Consider the following 27,700-nt stretch of genomic DNA (forward strand, 5'->3'; position numbering starts at 1 on the left):
CGCCTGTGTAACCCATGTTAGTCTGCAATCCACTCTGTCACTGCGTGATCCACTCTCTCACCTGTGTAACCCACCATGTAACTCTGAAATCCACTCTGTCACTGCGTGATCCAGTCTCTCACCTGTGTAACCCACCATGTTACTCTGCAATCCACTCTGTCACTGCGTGATCCACTCTCTCACCTGAGTAACCCATGTTACTCTGCAATCCACTCTGTCACTGCGTGATCCACTCTATCCCCTGTGTAACCCGCGTTAATCTGCAATCCACTCTGTCACTGTGTGATCCACTCTCTCACCTGTGTAACCCATGTTACTCTGCAATCCACTCAGTCACTGCGTGACCCACTCTATCACCTGTGTGACCCATGTTACTCTGCAATCCACTCTATCACTGCGTCATCCACTCTCTCACATGTGTAACCCACCATGTTAGTCTGCAATCCACTCTGTCACTGCGTGATCCACTCTCTCACATGTGTAACCCATGTTACTCTGCAATCCACTCTATCACTGCGTCATCCACTCTCTCACATGTGTAACCCACCATGTTTCTCTGCAATCCACTCTGTCACTGTGTGATCCACTCTCTCACCTGTGTAACCCATGTTACTCTGCAATCCACTCAGTCCCTGCGTGATCCACTCTCTCACCTGTGTAACCCATGTTATTCTGCAATCCACTCTGTCACTACGTGATCCACTCTCTCACCTGTGTAACCCACCATGTTACTCTGCAATCCACTCTGTCACTGCGTGATCCACTCTCTCGACTGTGTAACCCACCATGTTACTCTGCAATCCACTCTGTCACTGCGTGATACACTCTCTCACCTGTGTAATCCACCACGTTACTCTGCAATCCACTCTGTCACTGCGTGATCCACTCTCTCGACTGTGTAACCCATGTTACTCTGCAATCCACTCTGTCACTGCGTGATCCACTCTATCGCCTGTGTAATCCACCATGTTACTCTGCAATCCACTCTGTCACTGTGTGATCCACTCTCACAACTGTGTAACCCACCATGTTACTCTGCAATCCACTCTGTCACTGCGTGATCCACTCTCTCATCTGTGTAACCAAACATGTTACACTGCAATCCACTCTGTCACAGCATGATCCACTCTCTCACCTGTGTAACCCATGTTATTCTGCAATCCACTCTGTCACTGCGTGATCCAATCTCTCACCTGTGTAACCCACCATGTTACTCTGCAATCCATTCTGTAACTGTGTGATCCACTCTATCACCTGTGTACCCCACCATGTTACTCTGCAATCCACTCTGTCACTGTGTGATCCACTCTATCACCTGTGTAACCCATGTTAAACTGCAATCCACTCTGTCACTGTGTGATCCACTCTCTCACCTGTGTAACCCATGTTACTCTGCAATCCACTCTGTCACTGCGTGATCCACTCTCTCACCTGTGTAACCCGCGTTAATCTGTAATCCACTCTGTCACTGCGTGATCCACTCTCTCACCTGTGTAACCCATGTTACTCTGCAATCCACCCTGTCGCTGCGTGATCCACTCTCTCACCTGTGTCACCTGCGTTAATCTGCAATCCACTCTGTCACTGCGTGATCCACTCTCTCACCTGTGTAACCCACCATGTTACTCTGCAATCCACTCTGTCACTGTGTGATCCACTCTATCGCCTGTGTAACCCACCTTGTCACTCTGCAATCCACCCTGTCACTGCATGATCCACTCTCTCACCTGTGTAACCCATGTTAGTCTGCAATCCACTCTGTCACTGCGTGATCCACTCTCTCACCTGTATCACCCACCATGTTACTCTGCAATCCACTCTGTCACTGCGTGATCCACTCTCTCACCTGTGTAACCCACCATGTTACTCTGCCATCCACTCAGTCACTGCGTGATCCACTCTCTCACCTGTGTAACCCACCATGTAACTCTGAAATCCACTCTGTCACTGCGTGATCCAGTCTCTCACCTGTGTAACCCACCATGTTACTCTGCAATCCACTCTGTCACTGCGTGATCCACTCTATCGCCTGTGTAACCCATGTTACTCTGCAATCCACTCTGTCACTGTGTGATCCACTCTCTCACCTGTGTAACCCATGTTACTCTGCAATCCACTCTGTCACTGCGTGATCCACTCTCTCACCTGTGTAACCCAACATGTTACGCTGCAATCCACTCTGTCACTGCATGATCCAGTCTCACACCTGTGCAACCCGCGTTAATCTGCAATCCACTCTGTCACTGCGTGATCCACTCTATCGCCTGTGTAATCCACCATATTACTCTGCAATCCACTCTGTCACTGCGTGATCCACTCTCTCACCTGTGTAACCCACCATGTTACTCTACAATCCACTCTGTCACTGCGTGATCCACTCTCTCACCTGTGTAAGCCATGTTACTGTGCAATCCACTCAGTCCCTGCGTGATCCACTCTCTCACCTGTGTAACCCATGTTACTCTGCAATCCACTCTGTCACTGCGTGATCCGCTCTCTCACCTGTGTAACCCATGTTATTCTGCAATCCACTCTGTCACTGCGTGATCCACTCTCTCATCTGTGTAACCCACCATGTTACTCTGCAATCCACTCAGTCCCTGCGTGATCCACTCTATCACCTGTGTAATCAATCATGTTACTCTGCAATCCACTCTGTCACTGCGTGATCCACTCTCTCATCTGTGTACCCCACCATGTTACTCTGCAATCCACTCTGTCACTGCGTGATCCACTCTCTCACCTGTGTAACCCACCATGTTACTCTACAATGCACTCTGTCAGTGCGTGATCCACTCTCTCACCTGTGTAACCCATGTTACTCTGCAATCCACTCTGTCACTGCATGATCCACTCTCTCATCTGTGTAACCCACCATGTTACTCTACAATCCACTCTGTCAGTGCGTGATCCACTCTCTCACCTGTGTAACCCATGTTACTCTGCAATCCACTCTGTCACTGCGTGATCCACTCTATCACCTGTGTAATCAATCATGTCACTCTGCAATCCACTCTGTCACTGCGTGATCCACTCTCTCACCTGTGTAACCCATGTTACTCAGCAATCCACTCTGTCACTGCGTGATCCACTCTCTCACCTGTGTAACCCACCATGTTACTCTGCAATCCACTCTGTCACTGTGTGATCCACTCTCTCACCTGTGTAACCCACCATGTTACTCTGCAATCCACTCTGTCACTGCGTGATCCACTCTCTCAACTGTGTAACCCATGTTACCCTGCAATCCACTCTGTCACTGCGTGATCCACTCTATCACCTGTGTAACCCATGTTACTCTGCAATCCACTCTGTCACTGCGTGATCCACTCTCCCGCGAGCATGATCCACTCACTCACTCTGTGACCCGCTCTCTCATCTGTATGATCTATTCTTTCATGGTGTGATCCACTCTCTTGTCTGTACAATTCACTTGTTCAAGTATATGATCCACTCTCTCACCTGTGTGACCCACCGTGTTACTATTTGATTCACTCTGCCACCATGCCATCCACTCACTCATGTGTATGATTAACTTGCTCACATGTATGACCTGCTCTCTCTCACCTGTATGATTCACTCTGTCACTATGTGACCCAGTTACTCACCTGTGTGATCCATTCCCTCACCAGTGTGGTTCCCCCACATTTATGTGATCCACTCCCTTACCTATGTGACCAACTATGCCACAGTGCGATCCAATCCCTCACCTGTATGACCCACGCTGTCAAGGTGTGATCCACACTCTTGTCACGATCCACTCTCTCACCTGTACAATTCTCCCTTGCCATTGTGATCCACTTTGCCATAATGTGACTCACTCAGTCTCTGTGATCCGCTTCCTTACCCACAATCCCCTTTCTCACCTGTGTGATCCACTCTCTCACTATGGAGGCAACTGTGCCACCTGAATGGTCCATCTTCTCATAGGCGTGATCCACACTCCCACTCGGGGGACCACCCTCGCACCTGTGTGATCTACTGTCTTCCCTGTATGATCCACTCTCATCTGTATGATCGGCTCTGATACAGTGTGATCCACTCTGCCACCCGTATGATCCTCTCTCGCCTGTATCATCCACCCTCACACGGTGTGATCCACTCTCTCATCAGTATTATCCACTCTGTCACTGCTTGACTCATACTGTCACTGAGTGATCCACTCTGTCACACTTTGATCCACTATGTCACTTTATGTGATCGAATCCCTCACCTGCATCATTCATCGCAGAAATTACCCCTGGAATGAAGAGCTTGTCGTATGAGGAACGGTTGAGGACTCTGGGTCTGTACTCATTGGAGTTTAGAAGGATGAGGGGGGGTGGTCAGGCAGCACGGTAGCATAGTGGTTAGCACTATGGCCTCACAGCGCCAGAGTCCTAGGTTCGGGTCCCGGCTTGCGTCACTGTCTGTGCGGAGACTGCACGTTCTCCCTGTGTCTGTGTGGGTTTCCTCCGGGTGAGTAAATTTGCAGATGACACTAAAGTCGGTGGAGTTGTGGACAGTGTGGAAGGATGTTACAAGTTACAGAGGGACATAGATAAGCTGCAGAGCTGGGCTGAGAGGTGGCAAATTGAGTTTAATGCAGAAAAGTGTGAGGTGATTCATTTTGGAAGGAGTAACAGGAAGACAGAGTACTGGGCTAATGGTAAGATTCTTGTTAGTGTGGATGAGCAGAGAGATCTCGGTGTCCATGTACATAGATCCCTGAAAGTTGCCACCCAGGTTGAGAGGGTTGTTAAGAGGGCGTACGGTGTGTTAGCTTTTATTGGTAGAGGGATTGAGTTTTGGAGCCATGAGGTCATGTTGCAGCTGTACAAAACTCTGGTGCGGCCGCATTTGGAGTATTGCGTGCAATTCTGGTCGCCGCATTATAGGAAGGATGTGGAAGCATTGGAAAGGGTGCAGAGGAGATTTACGAGAATGTTGCCTGGTATGGAGAGAAGATCTTATGAGGAAAGGCTGAGGGACTTGAGGCTGTTTTCGTTAGAGAGAAGAAGGTTAAGAGATGACTTAATTGAGGCATACAAGACGATCAGAGGATTGGATAGGGTGGACAGTGAGAGCCTTTTTCCTCGGATGGTGATGTCTTGCACGAGGGGACATAGCTTCAAATTGAGGGGAGATAGATATAGGACAGATGTCAGAGGTAGGTTCTCTACTCAGAGAGTAGTAAGGGCGTGGAACGCCCTGCCTGCAACAGTAGTGGACTCACCAACACTAAGGGTATTCAAATGGTCATTGGATAGACATATGGATGCTTAGGGAATAGTGTAGATGGGCTTTAGATTGGTTTCACAGGTCAGCGCAACATTGAGGGCCGAAGGGCCTGTACTGCGCTGTAATGTTCTATGTTCTATGCTCCGGTTTCCTCCCACAAGTCCCGAAAGACATGCTATTAGGTGGTTTGGAAATTCTGAATTCTCCCTCTGTGTACCCGAACAGGTGCAGGAATGTGGCGACTAGGGGCTTTTCACAGTAACTTCATTGCAGTGTTAATGTGAGCTACTTGTGACAATAAAGATTATTATTATTATCTTATTGAAACTTACAGGATATTGCAAGGCTTGGATAGAATGGGTGGAGAGGATGTTTCCACTTGTAGGGAAAACTAGAAGCAGAGGACGGTAGGGGCAGCACGGTAGCATTGTGGATAGCACAATTGCTTCACAGCTCCAGGGTCCCAGGTTCGATTCCGGCTTGGGTCACTGTCTGTGCGGAGTCTGCACATCCTCCCCGTGTATGCGTGAGTTTCCTCCGGGGGCTCCGGTTTCCTCCCACAGTCCAAAGATATGCAGGTTAGGTGGATTGGCCATGATAAATTGCCCTTAGTGTCCAAAATTGCCCTTAGTGTTGGGTGGGGTTACTGGGTTATGGGGATGGGTGGAGGTGTTGATCTTGGGTAGGGTGCTCTTTCCAAGAGCCGGTACAGACTCGATGGGCCGAATGGCCTCCTTCTGCACTGTAAATTCTATGATAATCTATCTATGATGAGGACACAATCTCAGACCAAAAGGGACGATCCTTTAAAACAGAGATGAGCAGGAATTTCTTCAGCCAGAGGGTGGTGAATCTGTGGAACTCTTTGCCTCAGGAAGCTGTGGAGGCCAAATCACTGAGTGTCTTTAAGACAGAGATAGATAGGTTCTTGATTAATAAGGGGATAAGTAGTTATGGGGGAAGGAAGGAGAATAGGGATGAGAAACATATCAGCCATGATTGAATGGCGGAGCAGACTCGATGGGCCGAGTGGCCTAATTCTGCTCCTATGTCTTCTGGTCTTATGGCTTTATCACACTGCCACATGCGTGATCCAGATGAGATGTCATTAAGTGGCTTTACCCTCATTGAAAAGAATGAGCCACTCCATCCTTTTCTTCTACCCAGCATGCCAAGTGGCTCAAGTGAGATTTACATTGGTCTGTGTGCGTTTTGCAAAGCCACCATTTAATTTGTTTACAATTCATTTTGACATGGTCCGTTTAATCCTGGGAGCACGGCCCCAGCGCCACTAACCTTGAGCGTCTTGTTGTGTCTCTGGAGCTCTCGACATAAGCTCTCGAGCTTACTGCGAGCCAGAACGGCCCTGCTGTGCTCACTCTGCAGATGGTCTTTCTCCTTGCCAAGCTGAGTCAGTTTCCTCTGCAGAGTCTTCCTCTGTTTCTGCTCTCCCCGATGCTCTTCCAGCTGCAGTCACAGAACCCTCAGTCAATACCGGGGAATGCTGGGCATCACAGGCAAACGCTAAAGAACATCAGGGATTACTGGGGCATGCTGGGCTGACTGTGGAATGCCGGGGATTACTGGGGAACACTAGGATCGTTGGGAATGCCAGGAATGCTGGGGATCATTGGGCAACAGTGAGGATTCCCATAAAATGTCGGGGAGCACCGGGGAATGACAGCGCCACCTTGGAACTCCAGGGGTTTTGTGGATAACCAGTGATTGATGGGGAATGTTGGGAATCACAGGGGTGGCTGGGGAAAGCTGGAGGCCGCCAGGGATCACTGGAAAGACTGGGGATCGCCCCGGGAATTGAGAGAATGCAGTGAAATTCCAGGGAACGGATTCTTGTCCGGTGTCACTAGGGAGCACTAGTGAACATTGAAGGTCACTGGTGAATGCTGTGGAAGGCCGAGGAATGCCAAGGATGACCGGAAATGCCGGAGATCACTTGGAAATCCTGGGGATCACCGGGGAATGCTGGCAGCCCTGGGGGCAGCACGGGGAAATGCCAGCGATTGCTGAGGAACACTCGGGACTAAGTATCAGAGAACAACAGGGAATGCTCGGATCACCAGGGAATCCCAGGAAAATACCTATGATCCCCGCTCTCTGCAGCACAATGCCAATCAGGTGTGGTCCACCATCCATCGCCCTCTTCCCAGAAACAACCCAACACTAAATCACAATGTGAATCTATTCGGTCACATTTAAGGAGGCGTCATTGTAAAGCGGAATTGTTTTGAAAATCCCATGGAAAGAAAGAACTTGCGTTCATGTATAGCACCTTCCACAGCCACCCAGTGTTATATTACCCTTGGTGGTAATATGGTGTGTTCTTTGTCTTTTCTTCCAGAATGATCCAATGTGTTGTTGACAAAGAATCCACCAATCATTAGATTGAAACAAAACTAATTTATTGTAAAACTATTAATTAAATGAAGTTCGCACACTCTACTCAGCTACAGCTAATAATAAAGTAATATTGAATCTGTCTAGCAGTACTCAATAATCTAAATAGTCGCTAACTATACTATGATCGAACCTCGTGTTAACTCTATCTAATCTAATCTTTTCCTCGTGCTGTTCTTCTACTTTCTCCTTCACTAAGTCCCTGAGGTCTGAAGTATATACAGAGAGGTGGCGGTGCCCTCTGATGTTTGAATTACACAGAGATGTAATAATTAACACTTCACTAACCTGACTATATACCTATCATTGCACCCAGGACATCCTAACGTGCTTTGCAGCCAATGGCTTAACGTTGGCGTGTTGTCACTGTTGGAATCTGAGGACCAAGCCGATCAATTTGCGCATAGCTAGCTCCCTCAAACCGCAATGTGATAATGACCAGGTTACCTCCGCGATGTTGACCGAGGGAGGAATCTTGGCCAGGGCACCAGGGCGAACCCCCCTACCTGTCTTCAAAGTGGTACAATGGGATTTTATGTGTGCCTTGGTTCAATGCCTCATCCCACCTCGTTTAGCTTCCTTCTCTCTCCGCGTTCACTTTTATTTTGTTCCCCTGTATATTTGTTCCTAGAATATCCTCCTTTTGAGGAATCCTGTGGAAAGGTAAGTTGCCGACATTAAGCAGTTGCAGTACTGCCACATCCCTGACGGTGGCGAGCTTTAGCAGTCACTGTGGCCACCCCAGTGTCACTGCAGGCTTGACGGACAGATATGTGGGGCGGGATTCTCCGACCCCCTGCCGGGTCAGAGAATCGCCGGGAGGGGGGGGGGGGGGCTGCGTCAATCCCGCCCCCGCCGGCCGCTGAATTCTCCGGCACTGGAGATTCGGCGGGGGCGGGAATCGCGCCGGTCGGCGGGCCATTCCCGCCGATTCTCCGGCCCGCGATGGGCCGAAGTCCCGCTGGTTCTAAGCCAGTCCCGCCGGTGTAAATTGAACCAGGTCCCTTACCGGCGGGACCTGGCGGCGCGGGCGGGCTCCGGGGTCCTGGGAGGGGCGCGGGGCGATCTGGCCCCGGGGGGGGCCCCCACGGTGGCCCGGCCCGCGATTTGGGACCCACCGATCCGCGGGCGGGCCACATGCCGTGGGGGGCACTCTTTTCCTACGTGCCGACCGTCAGCCTCCGCCATGGCCGACACGGAGGTGACCCACCCCCCTGCGCATGCGCGGACTCGTGCCGGCCGGCGGAGTCCTGTCGGCCCCGGCTGGCGCGGCGCCAAAGGCCTTCCACGCCAGCCGGAGGGGCGCCAACCACTCCGGGGCGGGCCTAGCTCCTAAAAGTGGGGAGGATTCCACCCCTTTGGGGCGGCCCGACGCCGGAGTGGTTCAAGCCACTCCGTCCCGCCGGGGACCCCCCCCCCCCCCCCCGCCCCCCCCACCCCGCCCCGCCGGGTAGGGGAGAATCCCGCCCGTGGTTACCAAAACTGCTGGGAAATCCTTGACGCTGTCCACTGCGCAAACAAATTATTTTACAAAAAGAAAAGCCACATTTGTTCCAATGCAAATGATAAAGCTTTTTTTTTTGTTTGAGAACGATTTGTTTTAAACTGGATATTCAGTTGCTGAGGTGGGTTGGATTTCAGTAATTTGATCTCCTCAACATCACAAAAGAGGCTTCAGCGTCCGACTCGCTCATAAAACAAGTCAGCAGCTCCAATGGAATTAGGCTCTTTGCAATGAGGAGAGATGCACAAGAACTCCAGGAGTTGAGTAGGCATTAGGAGCTTAAGAAGTTGCCACGGGCCTTTTTGTTTGGTGGCGAAGGGAATCAAAGGATATGGGGGGAAAGCGGGATCAGGCTATTGAGTTAGATGATCAGCCATGGTCATAATGAATGACGGGACAGGCTTGAAGGGCCGAATGGCCTCCTCCTGCTCCGATTTTCTATGTTTCTATTTACTCGTTCGTGGGAGGTGTGTGTTGCTGATAAGGCCACCACTTATTCTCCATCCCCTGTGGAGAGGAACTGAATGGGTTGCTAAGGGTTGCCCTCACTGCTGTGTGACTGGAGTCAAATGTAGGCCAGGCCAGACTGGAGGAGGACGGCCGATTTCTTCCTCTGATCATCAGGAGTCAGAACTTGTGTTCCCGATTTACTGATTAATGGATTCTCAGTTCCCCTGACTGCTGTGACGTTGAACTCATGCCCAGCGAGTAGTAAGCTAGGCAGCTGGCTTTACTCGTCCAGCAACATCGCCTGTGCCCCTCGGCAACACCTCACAAACAGGACCACTCACATCCTCAGAGGAACATAAAAGACTGAAGTAATTCATTTAGCCTCTCACAGCGAGGTTAAGAGCTGGGGTTGGCCATTCAGCCCCTCGAGCCATCTCTGCTGACCAACAGAAAAGAGCCATTTGGAATCTATCCTGCCACACCCACTAGCACGGATTTTCGCGTCGGGCGCAATCTCTTGCTGCCTGCGGATTGGGGTTCAGATGGGACCAAGCAGACAGTGAAAAGAGGAGGAGAGCATTTCCTCCTAAATTCATCACCACACTCTATAAATTCCCAGCCCGGCCTGCGGTGGGTGTTTTTGAGGGGCTCCAGAAGGGGAGGAAGGGGCAGGTGGCATTTTACTATTGAAAGAAGGGGCGTGCAAATCCTCCACCCCCAGCAAACCCCAACCCGCCTCTCTCTATTTCGTGGCCTGGGGTTGTGTTAGACACCACAGCACCCTCGCAGTGTGTCGCACAGCACGCTGAGGAAACCAGATAGCCTGTCGCAAGGGCTGGGCCTACAGGTCGAAGGTCGTTTACATAACCCTGAACGCTGTTGGCAAGTGGTTGCCTGTGTTTTGTAATTATTGTCACCCTTAATAATTCATGTTTCCGGTTATTCCGGCTCGCTGGTGTATCAGCTCCGGCTCAGTCGGGACGCTCTCGTGTCGGGGGCACAAAGGTGACACCCTCCACACGCTCGAGCACTTAACCTGAACCTCCAGTGCAGTACCGAGGGAGTGCTGTACTGCCGGAGGTGCCTTTTTTTTCGGGCGAGCTGTCAAACCTAAGAGCCCACCGGTGGACGTGAAGGGAGCCATGAAGAAGAGCAGGAGTCCGTCCCAGTTTCCTGACCAATATTTACCCCCCCCCCCCAGACAACACCTGACGTGGTCAGCGCAGTCAGAGCGGGCACCTGAAGGGAGAGTGGCATCCTGGAACCTGAGCACCATCATGGGGACTGGGGGGAGTTTGGCAGACGGTGGAGTGACAGATGCATCTGTTTTCCTCTCTCGCAGTTAGGGACAGGAGGAGGCCATTCAGCCCCTCTAGCCTGCCCTGCCATTCAGAAAGATCATGGCCGAAGCAATAACCCTTTGCAGAACGGAGTTCTGAACTCCCGCCGCCCTTTGTATGTCGACATTTTTCCTAGTTTCGCACTTGAAAGCGTTGATTCTGATTTTCAGACTCTGCCCCTTGACCCTAGACTCTCCAGCCAGCTTAAATATTTTCTCTCTATCTACCCCATCCGTTTCCCTTAATACCTCTTGACTTTCTGAATTGCAGTCAATACTTGATTGAAACATGTAGGATCCTGAGGAGTGTTGACAGGCTGGGCGTGGAGAGGATTGTGGGAGAATCTAGGACTCGGAGTCACTGTTTAAAAATAAAGGGGGCGAAATTCTCCGGAAACGGCGCGATGTCCGCCGACTGGCGCCCAAAGCGGCGCAAATCAGACGGTCATCGCACCGCCCCAAAGGTGCGGAATCCTCCGCATCTTTGGGGGCCGAGCCCCAACCTTGAGGGGCTAGGTCGGCGCCGGACGAATTTCCGCCCCGCCAGCTGGCGGAAAAGGCCTTTGTTGCCCCGCCAGCTGGCGCGGAAATGACATCTCCGGGCGGCGCATGCGCGGGAGCGTCAGCGGCCGCTGACAGTTTCCCGCGCATGCGCAGTGGAGGGAGTCCAAATGGCAGGGTCCCAGAGCCCGCCCGCGCTGCCTTGTCCTGCCGGTATGGTAGGTGAGTTAATTTACGCCGGCGGGACAGGCATTTTAGATTATTATTATAGAATTTACAGTGCAGAAGGAGGCCATTCAGCCCATCGAGTCTGCACCGGCTCTTGGAAAGAGCACCTTACCCAAGGTCAACACCTCCACCCTATCCCCATAACCCAGTAACCCCACCCAACACTAAGGGCAATTTTGGACACTAAGGTCAATTTAGCATGGCCAATCCACCTAACCTGCACATCTTTGGACTGTGGGAGGAAACCGGAGCACCCGGAGGAAACCCACGCACACACGGGGAGGACGTGCAGACTCCGCACAGACAGTGACCCAAGCCAGGAATCGAACCTGGGACCCTGGAGCTGTGAAGCAATTGTGCTATCCACAATGCTACCGTGCCGCGGCGGGACTTCGGCCCATCCGGGCCGGAGAATCGAGCGGGGGGGCCCGCCATCCGGCGCGGCGTGATTCCCGCCCCCGCCGAATATCCGGTGCCGGAGACTTCGGCAACCGGCGGGCGCGGGATTCACGCCAGCCCCTGACGATTCTCCGACCCGGCGGGGGGGTCGGAGAATTTCGCCCAGGATTGCCCATTTATGTCGGAGATGAGTCTCTGGAACTCCCTTCCTTAAAAGGGGCTGGAAATGTCTTTGAGTATTTTTTAAGGCCGAGGTGGATAGGTTCTTTGTCAACAAGGGGAGTGATAGGTTGCCTGGGGAAGGTGAGTTGCAGATTGGAGGTTATTAACATGATCTTATTAAAGGGAGGAGCAGGCTCGAGAGGCTGAATACCTACTCTTGCTCTTTGTTCGTATCTACTATCCTTGTGTGTAATCTCTCCTCATAAATTAGCCCTTGGCTTCCAGGGATCAGATTGTTAAATCTGAACTGCACTCTCTCCAAGGCCAATATATTCTTGCTAAGTTGTTGTCCCCAAAAATGCTCACTGTACTACAGGTGTGAATCATAGAATTTACAGTGCAGAAGGAGGCCATTCGGCCCATCGAGTCTGCACCAGCTCTTGGAAAGAGCACCCTACTGAAGCCCACACCTCCCCCTATCCCCATAACCCAGTAACCCCACCCAACACTAAGGGCAATTTTGGACACTCAGGGCAATTTATTATGGCCAATCCACCTAACCTGCACATCTTTGGACTGTGGGAGGAAACCGGAGCACCCGGAGGAAACCCACGCACACGGGGAGAACGTGCAGACTCCGCACAGACAGAGACCCAAGCCGGGAATCGAACCAGGGACCCTGGAGCTGTGAAGCAATTGTGCTAACCACTATGCTATCGTGTGGTCTAATCAGAGTTTTGGAGAGCCAAAGTATGACTTCTACCCCAGCATTCCAATAGCGCATTGGATTATTTTCTGTCCCTGTTCATGAGATTTTAATAGTCCATGCACCTGAGCCTCAGTTTCCCCCCCCCCCCCCAACCCGGCACCTGTTCCTATGGAAACGGCTTTGCGGTACAGAATTGGGTGCTATCAACACCGAGCATTTAAGATGGGTTTTCATTCATTCTAAACCATGGAGAACTGATATAGGCCTGAAGCTGAAAGTGGGCCCAATGATTGGATGCTGAGGTGAGTGCTTAATGGCCGGCACAGTAGCACAGTGGTTAGCAGTGCCAGGGTCCCAGGTTCGATTCCCGGCTTGGGTCACTGTCTGTGCGGAGTCTGCACCTTCTCCCCGTGTCTGCGTGGGTTTCCTCCGGTTTCCTCCCACAAGTCCCGAAAGACGTGCTGTGTTAGGTAATTTGGACATTCTGAATTCTCCCCCCGTGTACCCGAACAGGCGCCGGAATGTGGCGACTCGGGGATTTTCACAGTAACTTCGTTGCAGTGTTAATGTAAGCCTACTTGTCACACGAATAAAGATTATTACTTGCTTTCCCACACACACATGTTGCTCAGCATAAACACAAGCTGAGCCAAAACCTCTGCTGCCTGGCCGGACCCTTGCTCACACCAATTTAATCTTTATTACTGTGAAAATTCCCCAGTCGCCACATTCCGGCGCCTGTTCGGGCCTGAGGGAGAATTCAGAATGTCCAATTCACCTCACAAGCACGTCTTTCGGGACTTGTGGGAGGAAACCGGAGCACCCGGAGGAAACCCGCGCAGACACAGGGAGAACGGCAGACTCCGCACAGACAGTGTTGCCCCATCACCCTCCTGCTCGCTGACATGTGTGGGCTTCCAGTCCCAATATTGTTTCAAATCCCCCCCCCCAGTGCTTGAACCCTCCCCATCTCTGCAACCTCCTCCAGCCCTACAACCCTCAGAGATCTCAGCTTCTCAGTCCTGACCTCCTGAGCATCCCCAATTTTAAGCTTTCCACTAATGGCGGCCCTGCCTTCCGCTGCCCTGGCCCTAAACTCTAGATTTCCCTCCCTGAACCTCATCACCTCATTTTCCTCCTTTACGATGCACCGTAGGATCTATCTGTTTAAGGTACACCATCTACATAATATCGCTGACAACTTTTGGTTTTTGGCAACGCTCCTGCGGACCTTTTAAAGATACCATGAATGAAGTGTTGTTGTGATTATTTAATAAGCTCTGGCCCAGCACTGTGCACCGAGCCTCACAGAGGAGGAAGGTAGGAGCTTCCACCATTGGGTTAGTCAGGTCTGTGACTGGGGTGGAGTGGCTACAAATGAGCTCAGGACTGTTGGGTCTAGGAGGCAACGTACGAGCATACGAATTAGAAGCAGGCCACTCGGCCCCTCGACCCTGCTCCGCCGTTCAATAAGATCATGTCACCTCAACCCCACATTCCTGCCCACCCCTGATAACCTTTCACCCCCTTGTTAGTCAAGAATCTAACTAACTCTGCCTTAAAAATATTCAAAGGTAAGGAACACAGAGCCCACCCTCTCCGCCCACTATCCAGGCGTCCTTCCTGTTTTTTTACAAGTCACTCGTGGGATGTGGGCGTCACTGGCAAGGTCAACAATTGCTGCCCATCCCTTTGAGAACAGATAAGGGCCAACCACATTGCTGTGGGTCTGGAGTTAGGCCAGACCCGGTAAAGACAGCAGATTTCCTCCCCTAAAGAACATGGAGAACCAGATGGATTTATATGACAATCGGTGATAGTTTCACGGTTATCATGACCGAGACCGGCTTTATCATGTTTGAGATTTTTAATTTTAAAGTTAATTTAAATTCCTCCGGCTGCAACGGTGGGGTTTGAGCCCAGGTCCCCAAGTACTTGGGGCCCTGGATTATTAGGCCACTGACATTATCATGCCACAACTGGCCGTATGAATGTGGGGCGTCAGGTGAGAACGGGGCCTGGGTTGCCCTTGAAGCAGCTTATGGTCAAACAGCCAACCAACACCTGTCAGTTAGATTTGCCGGTTAACGACTGGTAATTTGGGACCATTGCCAAGTTGGGGTGGGGGGTGGGGTGGTGGTGGTGGTGGTGGTGGTGGTGGGGGGGGGGGGGGGGGGGGGGTCACTGATTTTGGAGCTGCTTTGCAACAAAGAGAAGAGAGGAAGACGGAGATAAAATTCCGTTCACTCACCAGCTCAGCGTACTTCCCGATCAGAGCATCGTGCCTCTCCTCCGCCGAGCCGGTTTTACTCAGGTTCTGCATCAAGACGGAAAGGTCCTTCCCTGCGTTCGAAAACAAAAAGGCAAGAGGATTGTTCACCCACGGTCAGGTGGCAGCAACAACACCCCCGATGGGGGCTGCGTTCTGAGGGCTGGCGTGGCAAAAATGATCATGAAAAGGACCAGGATGAGCCGATTAAAAGGAAAACTCGCCAATATCGAAAAACGGACTGGTTGCAGAGGCCATTCGGCCCATTGTGCTGGTGGCGGTTCTTTGAAAGCTATCCACCCAGGCCTCTTCTGTGTCCTGCGTGTTGTTTTCTTTCCAACATAGAATGGAGCTTTTGTCGAAGGCATCATTTGTGTAACAAAAGCTTTCCTGTTGTAAGCTCAGTGCACAGCAGCATCACCCTGGACATTGTACTCAACTCTCAGGGTTGACATGAACTCCCTGGCATGTTGGCTCAGAGGTGAGAGTGCTGCTCATTGGCCCACGTTACAAGACTGTGAAACTTAAAATTCAACTCCCACAGAAAAAGGCATTTTACAAACACTTGTCATAGAGGTCGACAGCAGAGGAAAGGCCCCTCTACTTATCGGTCAAAAACAATCACCGAACAATTCTAATCCCATTTTCCAGCACTTGGCCTATAGCCTTGTCTGCCTTGGTATCGCAAGTGCGCATCTATAACCTTCTTAAATGTTGAGGATCCCTGCCTCCACCACGCTGTCAGACAGTGAGTTCCAAACTCACATCCCCTCTAACCACCCTGCCCCTAACCTTAAATCTCTGCCCCCTGGACATTGATCCCTCCACCAAGGGGAATTGTTTCTTCCAGTCGACTCTATCTATGCCCCTCATAATTTTATACATCTCAATCATGTCTCCCCTCAATCTCCTCTGCTCCAAGGAAAACAACCCCAGTCTATCCAATCTCTCTTCATAGCTAAAACGCTCCAGTCCAGGCAACATTCTGGTAAATATCCTCTGCGCCCTTTCCAATGCTATCACCTCCCTCCTATAATGTGGATTCCAGAACTGCACACAGTACTCTCGCTGTGGCCTAACCAATGTTTGATACAGTTCCAGCATAACCTCCCTACTCTTAAACTCAATGCCTCAGCTAATAAAAGCAAGTATACCATATCCCTTCTTAGCCACTGTATCTGATATGTTTCTCATCCCCAGTTTTCTCCCCAGAAGCCTTGATCTTATTAATCAGGAACCTATCTATCTCTGTCTGAAAGACACTCAGTGATTTGGCCTCCACAGCCTTCTGCGGCAAAGAGTTCCACAGATTCACCACCCTCTGGCTGCAGAAATTCCTCCTCATCTCTGTCCACTCTATCCAGGCCTCGCAGTGTTTTGTAAGTTTCAATGAGATTCCCCCCTCATCCTTCTAAACTCCATCGAGTACAGACTCCTCAGCTGCTCCTCATATGACAAGTTCTTCATTCCAGGGACATTCTTGTGAACCTCCTCGGGACCCTTTCCAAGGCCGGCACATCCTTCCTTAGATACGGGGCCCAAAACTGCTGACAACACTCCAAATGGGGTCTGACCAGATCCTTATACAGCCTCAGCAGTACATCCCTGCTCTTGTATTCCAGCCCTCTTGACATGAATGTTAACATTGCATTTACCTTCCTAACTGCCGACTGAACCTGCACGCTAACCTTAAGGAGAATCCTGAACTAGGACTCCGAAGTCCCTTTGTGCTTCTGATTTCCAAAGCCTTTCCCCATTTAGAAAATAGTCTGGGCCGCAATTCTTTCTACTAAAGTGCATAATCTAATACTTTTCGACATTGTAATCCATCTTTGCCCAATCTTCTAGAATCAACAGTGCAGAAGGAGGCCATTCGGCCCATCAAGTCTGCATCAGCCCTCGGAAGAACACCCTACTTAAGCCCACGTCTTCACCCTAACACCGTAGCCTAGTAACACCACCTAACCGCCTAGAAACTAAGGGGCAATTTAGCGTGGCCAATCCACCTACCCTGCATATCGTTTTGGGTTGTGGGGGTGAGACCAATACAGACACGGGGAAAATGTGCAAACTGCACACGGACAGTGACCTGGGGCCGGGATTGAACCTGGGCCCTCGGCGCCGTGAGGGAGCAGTGCTAACCACTGCGCCACTGTGCTGCCCCTCTCCTAGCCTGTTCAAATCCTTCAGCTGCCTCCACACCTCCTCAACTAACAAACACTGCCTGTCCCTCTACATATCTTTGTATTATCTGCAAACTTAGCAATAATGCCCTCAGTTCCTTCTTCCAGATCGTTAATGTAGATTGTGAATAGCTGTGGTCCCATTAGCGATCCCGGAGGCACACCACTAACCATCCTGAAAAATATCCCTCTATTCCCACCCTCTGCTTTCTGCCAGTCAGCCAATCCTCTATCCATACCGGTACCTTGCCCCTAACACCATGGGCTCTTATCTTATTTAGCAGCCTCCTGTATCGCACCTTGTCAAAAGTCTTTTGGGACTCCAAATAGATTACATCCACTGGTTCTCCTTTGTCTAACTCCCTTGTTATCTCCTCAAAGAAGTCCAATAGATTTGTCAGGCACGACCTCCCCTTGACGAAGCCGCGCTGACTCAGCCCTATTTTACCATGCACTTCCAAGTACTCCGCGATCTCATCCTTAATAATGGACTCTAAAGTCTTACCAATGACCGAAGACAGGCTAACTGGCCTATAATGTCCCATTTTCTGCCTCCCTCCCTTCTTAAACAGGGCTGCTACATTAGCCATTTTCCAATCCTCGAGGACCCTCACTGATTCCTGACAGATCACCACCAATGAGTGGTTTCACAGGTCGGCGCAACATCGAGGGTCGAAGGGCCTGTACTGCGCTGTAATGTTCTAATGGCTCCACAATCTGCTCAGCGATGTGCTTCAGAACCCTGGGGTGTAGCCCATCTCAACTCGACCCACACAGATTCTATGCCTTCCGACCCTATATTGCTTCTTGTTACTGATTTAATTTCATTTCTTACGAACAATGCAACCCTGTCCCCTCTGCCCATCCGCCTGTCCTTTCGATAGGACACGTATCCTTAGATATTTCCATCCTAGCCTTGATCCCCTTGCAGCCGTGTCTTTGCGATGCCCACAAATCGGAACCGTTAATTTGAATGTGCGCCTCGAACTCATTCACCTTGTTTCGTGTGCCGCGTGCATTTAAGTACAACACCCTCGGTCCTGCATCGACTGCCCCTTCTCATAGCTGTCCCCTCGTCTGCTCTGCCTGAAGTGCTGCTTTCCATACTCTTCTGTTCCATGACTTGTTCTGGAAACTTTACTAACCTCTCCTCAGCACTCCTGCCCTTTAACTAGCTTAAAATATATATATGTTGTGTTGCCCTATTATGTATTTTCTTTTATTCCCTTTTCTTCCCATGTACTTAATGATCTGTTGAGCTGCTCGCAGAAAAATACTTTTCACTGTACCTCGGTACACGTGACAATAAACAAATCCGATCCAATCCAATGCTCATCATTAACCTGCACTTCTACCCTCTCCTTTAACTTTGATTTTCTAATTTTCCATACCCCCCCCCCAATTATTTAGTTTGAAGCCCTATCTACAGGGGTATGTAACTCCCCAAGCTTGTCCCACCATTCAATTACTATCATGGCTGATCTATATATCTTCATTCCATTTACCCTCGGGCTATAGAAATTGTGGGCCTGGGTCGTTAGCATTCTTTCGTGGTATGTGACAATTCCTGGCAAGACCTGCACTTTCTGCCCAATCCTAATTGCCCCTGAACTCTCGGCCTGTTCAGAGGTCATTGCGGTGGATCTGGAGTCACAGGTAGGCCGGACCAGCTGAGGGTGACACATTTCCTTCCTTCAAAGGCATTAGCGAACCAGATGGGTTTTCAAACAATAATCACCGATAGTTGCGTGGTCACCATTACTAACGACTAGCTTTCAATTCCTTAATTATTAACTAAATCAGCTACCACGGTGTGGGATTTGAACCCACACCCCCACAGCATAAGACTGGGCCTCAGGATTACCAATCTAGCGACTCGACCACGACACCACCATCTTCGGTCCGGTGGCTATAGTGGAGACGCTGGAACTAGCGCTCTTTAGAGAAAATGGCAAGGTATGCTGGAGGTTAAAAACCACAAGGTGCCTGGGCAGAGTGGGTCGGGGGTGAAGAATCAGAGGACACCGTGTTAAGGTGAGGGACAAATGAATCAATGACGGCATGAAGAAAAACACTTATGCAACCAGCGATTGGGGTCTGACATGCGCTGCCTGAGAGCATGGTGAAAACAGATGCAGTCGAGGCTTTCAAAATGGAATTGGAGACATTTATCAACTTCAGCAAGTGTGAGATTCATTTCTACTCACCCAGTCCTTTCAGTTTTTTCTTCTCCAGTTTCTGTTCCTTACCCATCTCCCTGTTTGCTTCACCGAGCACCCCAGGCTCCGGTTGCTCAATCTCAGCCTCCCCGTTGCAGTCTTCAGATTCCCCATCTCCAAAGTTCAAGGCCTCACTTCGCTCTGCGTCGCCCTTGGCCTCCTTGACGGCTAAGCTTTTCCCGGAGCCGTAGGTCTTGATGATGTCCTCCAGCTGCCTGTCGAGTTCCTCCGCAATGTCAGGGATGGCTGGGCCACTCCGAACAGGAGCTGCCTCCTTCGCATTTAAGGAGGCCGTCTTCATCGGTGCCTGACCGGGCACGTCAACAGGTTTTGGGCTGCCCTCTGGTGGCTGTGGCAATGCCGGGGTGATTTCAGCAGGGGCATCTATCCCCTGCGTCTCTGATTGTTTGGTGCTGGGTGGTGATGTTGGTGGTTGGACAGGCTGCTGTGTCCCAATGCCATCAGGGGGGACTTGAGTGTTATCATGGATGGTGCTCTGGCAGTCCATTGTTGATTAGTAATGCCTACTAAAGGAACAACAACAGAACTACGATATCATCAGGCAACTTACACTGGAAATAGTAAACCACACAATGTCAAAGCATTAATTGGACATATTTTACATTCATCCCCAGGCCTTCATCAACCACACTCATACAAACATGCGGACATATGAAATAGGAGCAGGAGGAGGCCATTCGGCCCCTCGAGACTGCTCCGCCATTCAATAAGATCACCGTGGGTCTGATTGTGCTTCGGATCCACATTGGTTCCGATCTACATCCGATGTCCTTTGGTTCCTTTCCCTAACAAGAATCTATCTCCGGCTGTTATGGGCCAGGGAAAACTCCAAAGTATATCATGGAGTTCACCTGACCTACAACTGATTATTGATTTTGGTTACGATGAGCCCAAGGGCCTGCCTTTCAGGTGTTCTTAGGCGCTTTTAATCAAAAAACAAGCTTTATTCTACGAATTTAGTTAATATTTGTATAAATACCCACAGTAAGAATTTTTATCAACTACAAACATGACGACCCCACACAGCTACAGTAATCAATGTATAACCCTTAATGAATTCCCCCTCAACTGTTCCAATTGAATAACAAAATCCCATAAACCAAAAAAACCCTTTTTACCAAAACAGTCGGTAACTATAATCATTGGGTTTCGTCCTTGGAATATCTCTTTAAAATTGAAAATAGAGACAGGCCAAAACACTTCTCTGCCTGAGTCTACAGCAGCCAATCTGCGCTTCATCCCAAGGATGATTGTCCAAACCACCTTGCCTTTCCATCAGAGACCTCTGGCACTTCCACTCTGTCCATCACGATGCTGCTGGATCTCTCGCACTCAATATATGCTGCGGAATTTAGACATGCGTTCATCTGTACTCCAAGCTGCCCCCTCTCTATCTACAGGTCAATGTCAGACCTCTGATTGACTTTGAGAGCTCTCTTTGGTTCCACTCGTGGAGTTTCTGTTTTAAGATCTGCCTTTGATGTTCCCTTCCCTCTTCCACCCTTTGGAGCCTGACCCCATTGCCCCAGCGAGACACTCTCAGTCCTTGCCTTCCTGAACCTCTACACTGAGTGGCTAACCATTCCCTCCATATAAACTCTCTCGCACACGTTTCCAACCATATTCTCACTGCCCCTCATCGTCAGTCATCTCAACCCCTATTTCATTTTTAAAAATAAATTTAGAGTACCCAATTATTTTTTCCCAATTAAGGGGCAATTCACCTAACCTGCACATCTTTGGGGTGGGTGGGGGAAGGTGGGGGTGGGTGGGTGGGGGGGGGGGGGGGGGGGGGAGTGAAACCCATGTAGGCATGGGGAGAATGTGCAAACTCCACACGGATGGTGGCCCAGGGCCAGGATCGAACCCGGGTCCTCAGTGCCGGGAGACAGCAGTGCCAACCACTGCGCCACCGTGCCGCCCCCTCAACCCCTATTTCAACTCACTTTGCTCTGTCTCTTCTGGGTCACTGCCCTTGTGTCCCCCCCTTAATTGTTCTGTCTCACATCTCCTCCGCACATTCCCGGTTACCCCTCCACCTTCCGTCATTCCTGCTCTCTATTACCATTGTCCAGACTAGGCCTTCGCTTACAGCTTCCTACCATCCCCTACCAACAACGCCCCCCTATTCACTACCCCCCCCCCCCCCCACCACACACACACCCCCCTCCACCACCACATCCAACACCATTTCCTTTTCCATTCTTTCCTCGTCAATCCTCTCCCCCCCCGCCCCCCCCCGTCCAGGTTTGTTTTCAGAAGCATCTTCGAACTCCAATGATACTTCTGTAACAATCGATCTGTCCATTCACTCCCTCACCTCTGCCTATGATGCCTTCGCATCAATTAAAACCATTGTTCCCTCTCACTTAGGCCATCCACCCCCTCCCAACCCCCACGCCTATTATGATCACAGGCCAGACCCTAGCAGTTGCTAGGACAACGGACAGAAACCCCAGATTTTATTCTCGTGTTGTAAGACTGTGAGGATAGCATATCTCACTTCAGGGGTGGTTGCACAAAGAAATAGGGATGTGGTATTTTAACACAAACCTTATTACTGACACAGTAGTGCTAACTTTAACAGCATGAAGACAATCGGCTGAATTCGCCGTTTCTGAGGCTAAAGTGTTGACGCCGGGCCAGGATTGTTCGAGTTCTACGAAGGCAAAGCGGGCACCACAGCCGGACATATTCAGCAACCGATAAGGGGCTAACACCGGCTCCATGTGGAACACAACCGATTCCAATGGGAGACGGTGCTGGATTTTCCAGGTCCGGGATTGGCACTCAGGACAGCTGCATATACACACATCACTCCCCACACACCATCCCAGCCAACAAGATGTCCGTGCCTGGGCGCAGGGGCGGTCAGCGCCGTGAGCAACACCGTCCGGACCGGCCAGAGAATGTGTGCGTGAGTGTGTCTGTGTGTGCAGGAGTGTGCATGTGGGAGTGTGTGTGTGCAGTAGATTGAGTGCGGGAGAATGCGTGTGGGAGTGTGTGTGTGAGAATGTGTGTGGGTGTGTGTGAGTGTGTATGAGAATGTGTGCGGCAGACTGCGTGTGGGAGTGTGTGAGAATGTGTGTGTGTGTGTATGAGAATGTGTGCGGCAGACTGCGTGTGGGAGTGTGTGAGAATGTGTGTGTGAGTGTGTGTGAGAATGTGTGCGGGAGTGTGTGAGTGTGTGTGAGAATGTGAGTGGGAGTGTGTGTGTGTGAGAATGTGTGTGGGTGTGTGTGTGTGAGAATATGTGTGGGAGTGCGTGTGTGTGAATGTGAGTGGGAGTGTGTGTGTGAGAATGTGTGAGTGAGAGTGTGTGTGTGTGAGAATGTGTGTGTGAGAATGTGAGTGGGAGTGTGTGTGTGTGAGAATGTGAGTGGGAGTGTGTGTGTGAGAATGTGTGTGCCAGTGTTTGTGTGTGAGAATGTGTGTGGGACTGTGTGTGTGAGAAAATGTGTGACGGAGTGTGTGTGTGAGAATGTGTGCACGGGCGTGTGTGTGAGAGCGTGTGTGAGAATGTGTGTGGGCGTCTGTGTGTGTGAGAATGTGTGCACGGGAGTGTGTGTGTGAGAATGTGTGCGTGAGTGTGTGTGTGTGAGAATGTGTGCGTGAGTGTGTGTGTGAGAATGTGTGTGGGCATCTGTGTGTGTGAGAATGTGTGCGCGGGAGTGTGTGCGTGTGAGAATGTGTGCGTGTGAGAATGTGTGTGGGCGTGTTGCGTGTGAGTGCGTGTGTGGGAGCATGTGTGTTAGAATGTGTGTGGACTGTGTGTTAGTGTGCGAGAATGTATGTGTGTGAGAGGGTGTGTGGGAGTGTGTGTGTGTGAGAATGTATGCGAGGGTGTGTGTGAGGGTGTGTGTGCGGGAGTGTGTGCGTGAGAGTGTGTGTGTGAGAGTGTGTGTGCGAGAGTGTGTGTGTGAGTGTGTGCGTGAGAGTGTGTGTGTGGGAATGTGTGCATGAGAGTGTGTGTGTGAGTGTGCATGTGTGAGAGTGTGTGTGGGTGAGAGTGTGTGTGTGTGCGTGAGAGTGTGTGAGAGAGTGTGTGTGAGAAAGAGAGTGTGAGTGTGTGTGTGAGTGTGTGTGTGCGGGTGAGAGTGTGTGTGTGTGCGTGAGAGTGTGTGAGAGAGTGTGTGTGAGAAAGAGTGTGAGTGCTGGAGTGTGTGTGGCTGCATTGAGCGATGCAGGAATTTCCCTTTAAGACAGATACTGCACAACAACAAACGCTGTGGTTAATTATAGTTCTTTGCTTCACGGGGGGAATAAGCTGACCAGTGCGCAGCTGCTGCTCAGTGGCTAGGGGTTATTTACAGCATTGCTAAATAGGGCCATGTTGTCCAATCTCTGGCATGCGAACCCAGCTGGAAATACAAAGTGATCCTCTCCACTCCGAAAGACCATAATACCATAAGACATAGAAGCAGAAATAGGCCACTTGTCCCATCGAGTCTGCTCCGCCATTCAATCATGGCACATTCTCCCGCACACATACTCCCACACGCATTCTCCTGCACACAATCTACTGCACACATTCTCACACACACACTCCCACATGCACACTCCTGCACACACAGACACATTAAATCATCCCCATTCTCCTGCCTTCTCCCCATAAGCCCTGATCCCGTTATTGATCAAAAACTTCTATCTCTGTCTAAAAGACACTCAGTGATTTGGCCTCCACAGCCTTCTGCTGCAAAGAGTTCCACAGATTCACCACCCTCTGGCTGAAGAAATTCCTCCTCATCTCTGTTTTAAAGGATTGTCCCTTCAGTCTGAGGTTGTGCCCTCTGGTTCTAATTTTTCCGACAAGTGGAAACATCTTCTCCATGTCCACTCTATCCAGGCCTCGCAGTATCCTGTAAGTTTCAATAAGATCCCCCCTCATCCTTCTAAACTCCGAGTACAGTCCCAGAGTCCTCAACCGTTCCTCATACGACAAGCTGTTCATTCCAGGGATCATTCTTGTGAACCTCCTCGGGACCCTTTCCAAGGCCAGCACATCCTTCCTTGGATACGGGGCCTAAAACTGCTCACAATACTCCAAATGGGGTCTGACCAGAGCCTTATACAGCCTCAGAAGTACATCCCTACTCTTGTATTCTGGCCCTCTCGACATGAATGCTAACATTGCATTTGCCTTCCTAACTGCTGACTGAACCTGTACGTTAACCTGAAGAGAATCGTGAACAGACCTTTCAGTTTCCCCAGAACCTTCTCTTTAGTAATGGTCACTGCACTCACCTCTGCCCCCTGATTCTCCTGGATCTCTGGCATCCCACTGGTGTCTTCCACCGTGAAGACTGATGCACAGTAACTATTCAGTTCATCTGCCATTTATTTGTTTCCTATTGTTACTTCTCCAGCCAAATTTTCCAGTGGTCCAATATCTATTTTTGCCTCTCTCTTACCTTTTATATTTTGAAAAAAAACTCTTCCTATCTTCTTTTATATTACCAGCTAGCTTGCACTCATACTTCATCTTCTCTCCCCTTATTGCTTTTTTGGTTGTCCTTTGCTTGCTTTTATAGGCTTCCCAATATTCTGGCTTCCCACTAATTCTCGCCACTTTGTATGCTTTTTCTTTTGTTTTTATGCTGTCCTTGACTTCCCTCGTCAACCATGGATGCCTTGTCCTCCCCTTAGTATGTTTCCTCCTCCTTGGGATGAAGTTCTGCTGTGCCTCCCCAGTAACCCCCAAAAACTCCTGCCACTGCTGTTCCACTGTCTTCCCTGCTAGGCTCCTTTTCTAATCAACTCTGGCCAGCCCTCACAACCAAACACCACCATTCAGTCAACTATCGCAACAGTGCGACCAAACCATGGCCTTGAAATGATCCAGAAAATCCATAGGATCCAGACACCGTTTTGCACCTACCCATCGAAGCAGCACCATACCGAGGCCCACTCCCCCGCCCTATCCCCACCTAATCCGCACATCTTTGGACTGTGGGAGGAAACCGGAGCACCCGGAGGAAACCCACGCACACACGGGGAGAACGTGCAGACTCCGCACAGACAGTGACCCAAGCCGGGAATCGAACCTGGGACCCTGGAGCTGTGAAGCAGCAGTGCTAACCACTACCCCGCCCAGGGTTCTGGGTGTCTGCATACGTGACATGCTAGATTCCACTTTCTGCTAATTCGACAGAGGTGCTGAGCTCTCCCCCACGGTCCGCCAGCTCAAATTGAAACAGCAACAAGGAGCTGGTTGGACACAGCAACCTAAATTTATATAGCACCCTTAACGTTTATTCAATCGCTCCTCATAGCTTATGCCCTCCATACCAGGCAACATTCTGAAAGAACAAAGAAATGTACAGCACAGGAACAGGCCCTTCGGCCCTCCAAACCCGTGCCGACCATACTGTCCAACTAAACTACAATCTTCTACACTTCCTGGGTCCGTATCCTTCTATTCCCATCCTATTCATATATTTGTCAAGATGCCCCTTAAATGTCCCTATCGTCCCTGCTTCCACTACGTTGGCCCACAACTTCCTGGTTTCCCAGTTTTGCATTCTCCAATGAGTTCCCATGCCAGGGTTTACCCGGAAATTGCCCAGAAGAGCTAAATTCCTCTGGGAACCACCCGACAGAAGTGATTTAAATTGCTAACTTCAGGTGGCATTGCCAGTTTTACCCTGATGGTTACTCTGAAAGAGGTACAGGGAGAAATTCACTTTGACCTCCTTGGTAACTATTTAAACATCCCAGACCCTGCCTTGCACAAGGCATCTCACACACACACACACACACACACCTCTCCCAGGGGACCCATCACACCACCCGCACCCCCTCCCGGTGTGACTCGGTCCGATCCTGCCCCTCCCAGACTGACTCCCCCCTCTCCCGGACTGACCCCCCCTCCTCAGTCCAACCTCCCACCCCCTCCAATCTGACCTCCCCTCTCTCCGGACCTTGCCCCCCCTTCCCTTCCAGTGCGCCTCGACCCCACCCTCCCGGTTTGACACAATCCTCCCCTCTCTCTGGTCTGACCCGCAACCCCCCCAAAAGCTCCCCCCTCCCCTCAATCTGACCTGAGGGTCCCCCCACCTCTTCGATCCGACCTGACCACCACCACCCCCCCCCCACCCCACTCTTTTATTGCAGCGAATGTCGTAAAAGGTAGGCGTTTCCTATCTTGCTGAAGCTCAGTTAGTCCAAGGCCATCGTGCCGGAGGGGAGGGAGAGCGTGGGGAGCAGGGAGTTTGGGGGGGGGGGGGGGGAGGGTCGGGGGTTAGGCCCTTCGCTGCTCCTGTCTCACTCAGCCTGAGTGAGGAATGGCGGGTGAGACATGGGCTTCGGAGGGGAGTGGCAGTCCGCCAGAGATTGCCGCTCTCGGTAAGTTACGAGAATTGCAAAATGTCCCAAAGTGCTTTACAGGAGCGTTAGCAAAATAAATTTGACACCGGGACACATGAGGGCGGGTGAGTCCGTGCTTGGTCAAAGAGGGGTGTTTTGAGCAGCTTCCGGAAGGGAAAATGAGGCAGGGAAGTTTCCGGGTGGAATTCCAGAGTCCAGTCAGCTGAAAGTAAGGTGGGGCAGCAGGTAAAACAAGGATGTGCCCGAGACCTGCATTCGATAAGCTGAAAGGTCTGAGAGGATTGTGGAACTGGAGGTGAAGACTGAGATAGGGAGAGAGTCCAGAACTAGGAGGACACGGTATAAAAATGAGGGGTGTCCCATTTACGACTGAGATAAGGAGAATTTCTTTCTCTCAGAAATTTTCTTCCCCAGAGAGCTGTGAGTCAGTGAATATATTCCACGTTGAGTTAGTCAGACTCTTATTCGATACTGGTAGGCAAGAATGTGGGGTTGAGGCCACAATCCAGTCAGCCATGATCTTATTGGGTGGTGGAGGAGGCTCGAGGGGCTGAATGGCCTACTCCGGCTTGCAATTGTTGTGAGGGATGAGTAGGGAGTTGAAAACAACAAGGCCGAGAAATTTGATATTGAAGTGCTGCTTCATTGGGAGTCAATGTCGATTAGTGAGCACAGGGATGATGGATGAATGGGACTTTGTGCCAGTTAGGATACATGGATTGTCTCAAGTTTATGGAGAGTGGAAGCTATTTATC

At 50.6% G+C, this 27,700-nt stretch overlaps 1 protein-coding gene across 2 annotated transcripts in view; it reads right to left on the reverse strand.

The window, feature by feature from the left end:
- Positions 1-27,700, reverse strand: part of txlnba (taxilin beta a) — a 142,399-nt gene that overhangs the window by 96,529 nt on the left and 18,170 nt on the right. The window contains exons 2-4 of one of the 2 annotated variants that reach the window (XM_072513719.1): positions 19,629-20,125; positions 15,179-15,270; positions 6,517-6,687 (exon numbers count right to left, since the gene is read on the reverse strand). In XM_072513719.1, the coding sequence (XP_072369820.1) occupies positions 6,517-6,687; positions 15,179-15,270; positions 19,629-20,106 (741 nt within the window). In that variant the 5' untranslated portion in view covers positions 20,107-20,125. Of the gene's footprint in view, positions 1-6,516; positions 6,688-15,178; positions 15,271-19,586; positions 20,126-27,700 lie in introns of both variants that reach the window. The other variant, XM_072513710.1, reaches the window with a different exon arrangement.

Source organism: Scyliorhinus torazame, chromosome 1 (assembly GCF_047496885.1).
Source record: "Scyliorhinus torazame isolate Kashiwa2021f chromosome 1, sScyTor2.1, whole genome shotgun sequence".
NCBI lineage: Eukaryota > Metazoa > Chordata > Chondrichthyes > Carcharhiniformes > Scyliorhinidae > Scyliorhinus > Scyliorhinus torazame.